General features: G+C 39.3%; 1 protein-coding gene across 2 annotated transcripts in view; it reads left to right on the forward strand.

The window, feature by feature from the left end:
- cpne5a (copine Va) overlaps positions 1 to 9,031 on the forward strand; it is a 65,272-nt gene extending 56,241 nt beyond the window's left edge. For both annotated transcript variants that reach the window (XM_031844557.1, XM_031844559.1), the window contains 4 exons: positions 454 to 556; positions 3,007 to 3,064; positions 3,274 to 3,347; positions 5,219 to 9,031. In XM_031844557.1, coding sequence (XP_031700417.1) covers positions 454 to 556; positions 3,007 to 3,064; positions 3,274 to 3,347; positions 5,219 to 5,407 — 424 coding nt within the window. In that variant the 3' untranslated portion in view covers positions 5,408 to 9,031. The remainder of the gene's footprint in view (positions 1 to 453; positions 557 to 3,006; positions 3,065 to 3,273; positions 3,348 to 5,218) is intronic.
- Positions 9,032 to 11,747: the final 2,716 nt, after the last annotated feature.

The raw sequence follows: 11,747 nt of genomic DNA on the forward strand, positions 1-11,747 counted from the left end.
CTCCCACAATGATCTGTCATGTTTCACCCCTTTTCACTCATCAAGTGTGGTCAGTCGAGTGCTAGGCAATCAATAATGCTCTAAAGAATAAGACTGCAGTACTTGCATAAACAGTTTAATAAATTATTCATAGAGCAGCCAGCGATGGGCGATTGAAACTAGGCCACACTCACTGCGCTGTCTCTGATGGGTTTCATAATAGTGTCTGGATAGACCTCTGAGACATGAAGAGCTATACAACATATTTCACTTCTTTACATATCTATATTAAGCCTTTGTGTCACACGGTGGACGGGGGGGGGCAACTTTGTTTCCGAAAAAGTTTTTTTTTGTTGGCACAAGGGGTTGCCGCTCTGCTGCTCTTAGACTTGCTCTGTGGTGGTTTGAACCAAAGTCAGAGTTGTATGTAAATGAGACTTAAACCAGTCTGTGCTGATGATCTCTCTGTTTCAGGTATGCAGCAGCAGTGCAGGACGGATCTCAGTACTTTGTTCTGCTCATCATTACTGATGGCGTCATATCAGACATGGCTCAGACCAAGGAGGCCATAGTGAATGTAAGTGCAGCTCTAACAACTGGAGGACGTCTCTCTCTCTCTCTCTCGCTTGCTCGCATTAACAATGCAGGTGCTTTTAGCTTGCTGTGGCACTTCTCTTTTTTTCTCATTTATAAGCCAGTAGCACAAGGATTTGAGGCTTTGTGGGATGTTGTCTCCTCCACTTGTCTCACCCACTGTGCTCGGGTGCTCTGTTTGTCCAATATTTGTCCTTTTAATTGAGACTCTCAGAAGGCTGAGGGGCTCAGCTGAGATTCACTCTCGGGTCAACAGGTTCACTGTATTAGAGGCAATGGTCTTACACAGCCCAGCATCTGATACACAGCAACACGGTGCTCTGACCCCCAGCAGACTGGGTTTAAAGGGAATTTGCGACTGTTAATCAAACCAATCGAACAGCCACACCTTCCTTTTAAGATCTTGTCTGCTGCTCTGCACTGCTCGGCCCGAACCTGCTGTGTCCTGCTGCCACGTCTCAACTCAGTTTGGACCTGGCTACACTTTCTTCTGCCCACAGAAAAAAGGACTGATTAACCTTCTTCACTTGGCATTAAGCCTTTGCCCCAGAGAGATGAATCTTAACAATTGAGTTACGTGCAACGTTCATCTCTGCACCTTTGAGTTCTTATTTGTGCTGTGGGATAACTTTAACAATTTTACTTTGCGGATATCATTTTGTAATGTTGTCAGTACTGCTGCTGACCACACTGCCATGGTTGAACCAAACAGCACAGCTTAGCCTTCAGTGACTAATGTGTCCACTAATCTAACAGGACAGCCTCTGGGGCCAACTTCCCTTTGATGTTTTTTCCAATAAGCGCCAAATTTCATTTCAGGATTTTAGATTCTGAAAGAGAGTCTCACTCTGACCCGGTAGGCCAAAATATAAATCAATTTGTGCTCAGGTATTGGATTATGTCTGTGGTTGTGATTTTGTTGTCTGGATAGGAGGCTGGCTTGACCAGTAACTTCATAAAACCCATGAATATTTTAAAATGTAGACACATAAATAACTGCATTTGCTTAGTTCATCTGTCCACTTGGAATCAACAAAGCAAACGTTTCATCTGTCTGGCCGACTTTAAACACTTACTGACTGATTTATCTACAAATTTCCCAAAGATTAGATGCTCTGCTACTTTCTATTTTGTACAGATTTTATTTCTTATTAAACCAAATTCCTAATCAAGCTAGCATGTTTCGATCTCTTTTTGGGGAAATGTGTATCAAATCATGCATGAGTCATAGAAGGCAGCCATAGAAAACATAGAGTTTTGGGTTTGAATATTTAACTCAAGATAAACATTTTGCTTCAATAAGAAGTTGAACCAAATTGATGAAGAACTGATGATGATTTCCAACAGACACAGAGAAAGTTACTTTTTTCCATGCTATATTTGTTGTGGTTCTGTGCAGTGAGAGGAGGATTGTGTTCACACAGACTGATGGAGTTATATCCCCTGAGTGACTGTACAGTACAAGCAAAGTAACAAATGGTGTAGACTGAATAATTCAGTCCTTGATACAGAATCCGATCTGGCATTTATAGGTATATGCTTGTGTGGTCTTCTGCTGCTGGAAAGGGGCAAAGAGAATGTATGTAATGAGTGTGAGAACAAGAGTTCATGGGGAATAAGCCAGGTGGAGGGGAAGATAAAATGGCAAAGGAGATGGAGGGAGAATAATGATCATGTGAACATCGAGAGGATGGTCCACCTCTGACTATAAACTCCTATTAGTGACAGGCCTCTCCCCTCGGGAGATTCTTCCAGGAAAGCTGACCTACTTTTGCCCCTTTAAATGCATTTCTACCACAAGCATACATCATTCATCCATGCCAGAGCTTTCACTTCCTCCACATCAGGACTGTGGTTTAGATTCATCATGCAGTGGAGAAACCTGGACACCACAACCAGTGTGGAAGATAAGCCCTATTACATATTTACTATTTAGGTTGAAGTGTGGCCTTTATGCTCTGACGTTAATAGTGGTGCAAACATTTCTTTATGTAAAGATCATGAATAGATAATGTGAGTTTGTACATGTTTGTCTTATTCTTAGTGACCGTTATGTAAAGAACGGTGTGTAACATTATTCCCTTGAACTGACTTGGTATTCCACATTGTAAAAGTGGCCTGCACAATATGTAGAAGCTAAAATATTATTTTATATGCTGGATGTTGTAACAACCTTTGGGCCCCTGAGTTGAATAATGCATTTTGTATGTTATCTCTATCCCCTGACAACCCAAACTATGCATCATAATGTGAAACACAGTCAAGAAAATGCTACGTATTCGTTATGTTTATTTTATTTTGTCCATTATTGATTCTGTTCACTGGAGACAACAGTGCAGGTTAATACTGACTTTGCAGAATGAGAAGTTTATTGGGAAAAAGATACTGTAAATGTAACCCCGACTGACTGTTTGTTCTTCTTGTTCACGACAGGCAGCTAAACTTCCCATGTCTATCATCATTGTTGGAGTTGGCCAAGCTGAGTTTGATGGTGAGAACAGTAAATAAAGTTCTTCAGGGAACAAATGTGTAAAAATAAAACAGTGAAAACCAGTCTGTGGTCTGTTTGCATCCGAGATGGTTTGTTTTAATCAAATTTACTCTTTAGGTTTGCTCTCATCCACAGCAAATATTGTACATAATCATCAGTATGAAAATATACTTTTTATCTGAGATTATTTTAATACCTTTTCTCTGTAGCCATGGTTGAGCTGGATGGAGATGACATCAGGATTTCCTCCCGGGGGAAGTTGGCAGAGAGAGACATTGTTCAGGTGAGACCTTTCTAATGTTTTGTCGCTTGCGATAGGAAGAACACGGCTTATTTTCCAAAGGCACAGTGGTGAAAAAGTTACATTTTTGCTCCTTTATTGGCCATGCTTACAGACAGCGATGTTGGTTGGTTGTTTTATTACAAAGCAAGATATCTCATCTCAACAGCTACAGGTGTGGTTGATAGTTCAAATTCATTCAAACATTCAGTATAAAAATGAGAAAATCCAGTTAGCACATCATGATTAACTGAGCACATTCATACTCACCAGAGGATGAAACCACTCCAAGAGTTATCTTATCCAAACTCAACCTAAAATGTCAACTTCGTACACAAGATATCAAATGGATGGATTTCGAATTAATTAACTTTGCATGCTCATCCTCGAATTAATTAACTGTGCATGTTCTTCATCCTCAGAGGATCAACCAAAGTGCTTTGGTGACCCTTTGTCCTTTACTTGTGCGCCACAGTAAAGATGATATGTAAACTGCATTAATTATCATATTCTAATTGGCAAAATTATCTTAAAACATTCACGCTCGAAAGAGGGCAAACTCTTGAGATTTTATTGAACTTCTGGACTTTTATCTACTACCAGCATCAGGGAAACTTTTGTATGCTCTTTCCTTTGAACTGTCAGTACCAACAATGATCTGAAGCTTGAATTATGGCCGTGTGTTAAGGGGCCATGACGTAGCTACATAGCCTACGCATGTATCCCTATGAACGTCCTCAAAATGTACTACTTATGGGGGTACAGACACGCATGTGGCGACCTCAAGACTGTGATCGGTCAGCTTGGGCAGCTTGTGTTTTCTCCTACTAAGTTTCTGTTGCCGCTAGAGATTGTTGAGAGTGAAGACGACATTGACAAACTTGAAGAAACCCTTCAATACCTTAAATACAAGTAAAACCATCTCTGCTGCACATTTCTGCCAACTGCGATACCCCTCTTCATCACAGCGAATGAAAGAACATAAATACTGCAACGGCATGGCAGCAATGAGAAATAAGACGAGCCAAAATACCTGGATGCAACTCCTGTTATTTAAGTACACTCTAAGAAGTAATGGTTCCAAACGGGTTGTTCCTGATGGGTTTAGGTTCTACCCACAATCATTTGCTTCTAAAGAACTCTTTTTTGAGGAGAGAGTTTTTTGTAAGACTAATGCTGCGTTCACACCAAACGTGAAGGGAATTTTCCATTTTTGCGGGAGTTTGATCGCAGGTTCCATTTTTATTCGAGCTAGACTCACCGGAGAAACGCGAGGACTCCCTCTGCGTAGACGTTTCATCAATCATGGCTGAAATAACCACTATTGCTGCTTTGTATATGTTGTGGAAGTGTCAGATATCCCGAGAAACTAAACGCCATCATGTCTGGGTTCATAACATCAAGCATTTGTCAAGCATGATTGTTGTGGGTGGCACTGCACATCAGCACTGGCCCTTCAGAGTTCTAGATGAAAGGCTTGGAATATAAAAAGGTTCTCGGAAGAAACCCCTAGGTGGGTTCTTGTTAGCACCATTAGAGGGTAATAACGTTCTGGATAGAACCCCAGAGAGGGTTCTGTTAGGGACTATTACACCATAGAAGGGTTGTCTGTGGAACCTCTCATAGGGGGTTCTGGGTGAAACCTTTCACAGAAGGTTCTAGGTATAACCCTTTTTGTTGGGTCCTAGGTAGAACCCTCGGAAAGCATTCCAGGTGAAACCTTTACAAAAGTGCTGCAATGGTGCAATCAACAGGTGAGCTCAGGGGGACAGTAAAGTCAATCTAAACTAAAGGGGTTACTAGAAGTGCTTTAGCCTGTTAGACTTGCTGTATACGTGATACATCCTTTTCATAAAGTCACACATTTCTTACAGTTTGTCCCGTTCAGAGACTACATGGACCGCACAGGCAACCACGTGCTGAGCATGGCGCGTCTGGCTAAAGACGTACTGGCCGAGATCCCTGACCAGCTCATCTCCTCCATGAAGACCAGAGCCATCAAACCTAACCCCATCCCACCGGCTTACTCGCCTGGAGACCAACTCCAGACCAATCTCGTTTGAGCGCCAAAAACAGCTCTGCGTTGAGGTAGGGCAGCATCCCTCGTGGGAAAATGCGCTCTAAGGCCCTTTCATAGATATAAATTTGGCTGAACAACAAGATGACGAGACTCCATATTGTTTTGGAGAAATACGACTGCTTTTGGTGAACCCGCTGATGATCAGGAAGTTTTTTCTTTCCGAGTGCTTGAGGATGAGAGCGCTGAGAAGAGGACGGTGTTGAAGGAGGTTTTAGTTGTTCGCTGTCAAACCTGTCAAAGTGGTGATGTAATGGATAGCAAGTGAACTCGTAGGGAGAGCCTGTTTGAAGGCATTAATATATTAGAATGTGCCAGTGTGTATCATGTTTGTGATACCTTTTGGAATCGGTGTGTGTTGAACTAGGAAATCATAGGTATACTAATTTATTTATTTATTTATTGCAGAAATAATTTATTCCTTTAAGGGGGTTTCAAGGAGGGGGGGGGGGATTAAAGTCCTATTTTCCCTGTAGTTTTCCATCTTATATTTTATGACCAGTGTATTAAAAAAATCCCCATTTCTACTTTGATAAGGACTGTAATATAATTGCATGTGATAAAACCTATTCAGCAGTTTATGAATCATTTTCACTGATAGATAATTAAATTGCAAGCAGTTATGTAGAGGACCTGCTGTGAGCTGTTGCCATACTGATTTTCCAGCACCATGTGTTAAACCTATTTATAGTATTTATATTAACAGAATGCACTAATTACTGTCCTAACAAAAAGCACAATGGTTACAATGTTAATAAGCTCAAAAATGATTATTTTGAAGGAACCAACAGCTACCACAATGAAAATAATGGAAAGGACCCCATGTTATGTTTTCAACACAGCTTCAACGACATGCATTGTTTTAAACCGAATGAAACTGGAACAATGTTTGTAAAGAAATGACTATACTGACATATTAAAATTAACTTATATTTATTACAACAACAGTATGTTTACAGAAAAATAGATGAATAATTCAAAGCACATACTTGCTTTCCCTGTTTTATGCAGAGAGGTAAATGATTAGTCATGCTGCCATATCTCATTCGTCATCTTGCTGTTTGTGTTTCTTTCCATTATATTTGTTGTGGTTACAGTTTATTGTCTGGGATTTTGCTCTGTACTTTTAAAGGACGCTACAAATACACTTTCAAAAGACTGATGTCAACGAATACCGACTTATTTTTCTCCTTCTTATATTGATTTGTTTCCCCGGAACGAAAACTGAACAATCGCACATTTTGCAGTGAGATATTTGGGTGTTGAATGTTTTTTAAAGAAAACAATAACTGATTGCACAAAACAAAAACAGTTACGAGTCCATCTTTTCTGAATTATTTATTGTCTTATTTAGTGAATTCATTGTTTTTACTCTTTCAAATTAATTGAGTGTTCCTAGATAACATTGTTTTACACTTATGCACAGCAGCCCATTTTATAACAAAACATTGGAATACCATTTTAATACCTAAGATACAATATCACAATTGTGTTGTACAATTTAATTTAAGACAGCTGCCCATATGTTCAGGTTTGTTCTCTCCATTTTTTTTTCGTGACTGTGTAGACATTTTTAAAGTCAGATATTGCCATTGTGGCCCAGTGGTGTGCATCCTATCTATTTATATTGGCCATTATTTCCATAAGCATCTCTCAGTCACTCAATATCTCGATCCAAATGTGCCTATTATATAGAAACATATCCAAATTCAGTTACCCAGGTGTTATTCTGCCAGCAGCAGCAGATCTCATGTTTAAGATGTACACACAGAAAATGTTGGTGACAATAAAACTGTTGCAAGATTAGGACTATTACAGACTATTCCACGCTGTCTCTACCAGTGTCCTGTACTTTTTATACTTGCAGCTCTTCACTAATTGTCTTGAAATAATGAGAATTAACAGTGTCGCTGAGCCTTGTACAATATTCAAAGTCAAGACTTGTTTACAACTCAACTGTGGCTGTTAACATTGTCTCAAGGATTAACAGCAAACATTCATTAAGAAGTGAGTTTATTTTTGATCCGCTGTGTTGTGCATTATTCAGTCTCATTTTGTACTTAAAGCAAGTTTCATCGAATGACACAGTCTGAACTAACGTTTACAAAGAGTTGTCGTGTGTCACAGAGAATGTGAAGCTTACATTTCTCATTGTTATAATTTGTTTTGTGCTGAGAGCAAACGTGTTTATGTAATTCATGTTGCTTTACGATCTTTGTTAGCCGCATAATGTTCTTTGACTCCCATTGCTTTAGTGCTGTCAAAGAGACGATATAGTGTGATGATATTGCAGAAACTCAGTCCAGAGGCAGTGAACTCCTTCTGTCGCAGGCCCAGGTCCATATTTGGCGTCCTTTCTTTTTCTTTTTTAATTTTTAATTTGTGATGACATTTCTCCTTCAGATGACAAAGAAGCGTTTAATCTGCTGCCAAATCCACTTGTTCATCAGAAATGAATTGAGGCCGTTAAGTTTAGTTACATAACACACATGAATACCAAAATACCTCTGCATTCAAGTCAAAAGGAAATCATGAATATACATTGAATACAATTGTTATGAAGTAATTTAAAGAAGTATTATAACTACTGACTCACATATATGATATATTTACTTTGCAAGTAACCTCTTCAAATTGTTTTTGTCAAAGTGATTTGTTGTTACTTTCACATTTTCCCTTTAAAACATTCACAAGTTTATAATTACTGAAAATCAATTAGGAAAAGTAGGCTACATCATTTAGCAGGCATGTTGTCAGCGTCCGCATGCAGCTCATACACTGTGACTGTGAAGAGATGACATGAAAACAGGGAGTAGGGGTCATATGTTATGTGCACTTTTTAGAAATACTTCATGTAATTAATACAGCAAGATGGCTATTTTGGGCCGGCCTACTAAGATTATAACAAGCTACAATCTTCCTTTTTCTCTGTGAGATTTCCTCCACAGGGAAATCAAAGACTACAACCCTCAGTAGTAAACACATGATCAATAAATATGAAATGAGCACAGCAATGACACTTATGCAATTGTGAAACATTAAGTTATTATGAAATATATTTTTCAGTCTGAAAGATGTCTTTCCAACAATACATTTAATTATTTATTTTTCTTGATGGAAATGGCTTTGATTCTCTCTTCATTTAGAATTTTCTTTGAGGCTGAAACCTAATTATGTACATAAGCCCGTATAGAGAATATTCAGTGCCAACATGTGTTCAGTTGTTGAACTTGGCCTCTTTAGACAATGTGCATGTTTGTTCCAAAATGCCGGGAGGTTTGGTAGTCTACCTTCATTTCACTTGATTAGTGCATCTGCCATGTGCTTCGTTTGTTACTTAGGGTGTTATTTAGAGATTTCAGCCACCTCGCATGTTGCATCTCTGGTTTCTTTCCATTCTGTTCCTATGACACACATTCTGTATGGGTTCTTCTTGCCACTACTCCTGTTTTATCCCAGGTTGTTTACATACCTCTCTTGGTCTCTAAATTGCATGCTGAATAATTTCCAAACCAGGTGTTGGACATGATATTGTCGTCATACTGTGGTTTGTGAAATGCTTTGTAATGGTTTGCCTTAACTGAAGATTAATAAAATATTGACAACTTTGGCAGAATGCAAGATATTTTTTTTTTTTTGTGTGTTTGGTCTCAGTGAGTTGGAACAGTAACTTTAAACATTTAACTCTTAACTTTAATAGCCACATGTTTAGCATTGCACTCCTATAACAGTGTTGAACTTATGATGGACCATTTAATAATAAAGCATTAAAATCAGTGCAGCAGAACAAGACATATTGTCTTTTTTATTTCACACACTCTTCTTCCTTGTTAAAACATTTCCCATAATGCAGTTTAGTCAGAGATTCAGGTGTGTTGTGCCAGTAGCGGCTAATGTAGCGTTGAGCTGCTAGCCTCAAGCAAAGACGAGGAGCGGGCTACAGACGTCTGTTAAGAGAAATTCTTTCTAACTCTACACCAACTTTTTTTTTTTAAGCAAAGTAGGTTGTGATCTCATGGGCTACTTTATGGTGCCCCTTGATGAGCGCGGGCCCCCAATAAAACCCGCTATTGTGTACAGGTGTACAGCGAAGTACTACTGCATATGTTGAAAAAAAACAACCTATAAAGCTTTTTGTAGCTCCAGAAGGAACCACATGAAATCCGATAAATGTTTGAGGTTGAAGTTAAAAAAAACAACTAAATTGATTTAATATCAGACAGTGGGCAGTATGCACCTGTCATTCTCCTGAGCCTCTCTATTCTGGTGTTTCTACAGTCTTGTCTATCGGGTACCACTTGAAGTGGCCCCCTGACCTTTAAGTCCAGCTTTGCTTCGGTGGTCTAATTTAGTATTTTATTAAACCCATTTTCAAAAGATGTTCTGTCTTAAGTCACGGCAGGTTTGCCAGTACAATGCTGTGTTCACATGGTATCAGGCAGACAGTAGACAGCAAACCAGATATGATGTTAGTGCACGAGAGCAGGACGGTAAAATTAGGTCAGGTGAGTGAACAGTAATCCAAAATTACATTTTTTTTATCGGAATTACAACAGGATGCTACGTAGCTGCCTCACATCAGAGAAAGTTGTTGAAGTTTGCAACAGAATATTAAGATGAAACTGCATTTTATGTATTTCTTGAATATTTTACATGAAGTAAGCACTTAATTAATATATTTAGTATTCTTTATTACATCAACATAGCAACACATTGTCAGTCCATTGTCAGTCATTGTCGTATGTAGTTTGCTGTTTTTAGTAAACTGAATCATTTATTATCTTGGCGTTGAACAGACTTTGGTGCGAAACATTCCCCTTTAAGCTCAGCTCTCTACATTTCATTTTATTCTGATGGATCCATATGTCGGTGTTGGGTCATATACTAGGAAAGCTGCTGTCATGAGATTTTTATTGCAGCTTTTCGACAATCAACAAGATGGTTGATTTCTATCTACACATCTATCCCACCGAGAGACTGGTGTCCAATCAGCGCCGTCCTTTCGCAGAATGTGTTCCCCTTAGAAATGTGTTTTTCTCCCCCTAATGAGATGCAGTGCTGACGCATCAAGCTGTCCACCTGGGGAGAGGGAGACAGCAGCTGGAGCCATAAATTACCAGCCTAAGATAGAGCCAACACCTCCCTCGCCCACCCACTTACTGCCTGAACAATAACCGCTGACTGGCAGCCAGGGAGAAAAATCAACAGCTAATGACATAGAATTACACCCTATATGTAACGTTTCACATGTATAACATGCTAAATAGTTCTGCCAAGATCTAATTGCACCAATCAGTCTGGAGTTCTGGCAGGCAACTATTTATAAGCCAAATTATATATATATAAAAAAACAGTTTCAGTTCTTGTGCTAAGCTAAATCAACCCAGCTTTAGTCTTTTAACTCTCGGTAAGAAAGCAAATAAGCGTATTTCCCAAAACTATTTCTTTTAAATCATCAATTTGGTAGAATAAATTTGAGTGTTGACTCGTGGCTTTTCCGATCAGCCATGTGAACACACTAAACGTATCTCGATGAGACAGTATGCCACTGCATTCATTAACGTCTCTACGGGTGGTTGGCAATCCAAAGTATGAACTGTAAAAAACATTTTATCTGCAACAAGAATCCTATAAAGATGATAAATAACTGCAGATATATATATTAAATCATCAAAAGGAATTCACTGAAATAATTTGCCGAAGCTTGCAACTTTTAATTTAGCAGAACAATAACAACAGTTCATGTTTGTAACATTCACAAATAAAGTGTGCATTTGTGAATTAATAAGGTCCGCTGTCAGTGTGGTCAGTACCCACCAAACACTCCTCTGTCTTTTTAACCTGTTCAACAGGGCGGGGAGGGAGGTGTGCAGAAGCTATTCCCACTCTAATCAGAGATCAGAGTGGACCACGGTATCAGTATTGACCTGGAAACAAATCTTTATGGTATGTCACAGCACTTCCCAATTAAAACAGACTCCAGGTTCTCCAGCAGTAAGGTGGGCCGTTTCACGTCTGATGGTGGGTGGAACAAACTCCACCAATTTGTAGAGCTCAGGTGAATTGACCTGCTATTTTTCTTTAGATTTGAATTTGGAGTTCTCGTGGGAAGGTTTCGTCACAGCTTCTATGCCTCACAGCTCCCATTAACTGCATGGTACAACTCTCTGTTGTATCCTTTCTACTCTGCTGCTCAAAATGAACTCCACTCACCTCGGGGCCACACTCGCTCAGCAGCACAACTGCACTCACCACCACGATTCACCAGCTGCCGTTGTATTGGCTATAAATCATCATTAGGCCACCGATAAAGATATTACAAGAAT

The sequence above is a fragment of the Anarrhichthys ocellatus genome, unplaced genomic scaffold, assembly GCF_004355925.1.
Source record: "Anarrhichthys ocellatus isolate YVR2014 unplaced genomic scaffold, GSC_Weel_1.0 scaffold5, whole genome shotgun sequence".
NCBI classification, from domain to species: domain Eukaryota; kingdom Metazoa; phylum Chordata; class Actinopteri; order Perciformes; family Anarhichadidae; genus Anarrhichthys; species Anarrhichthys ocellatus.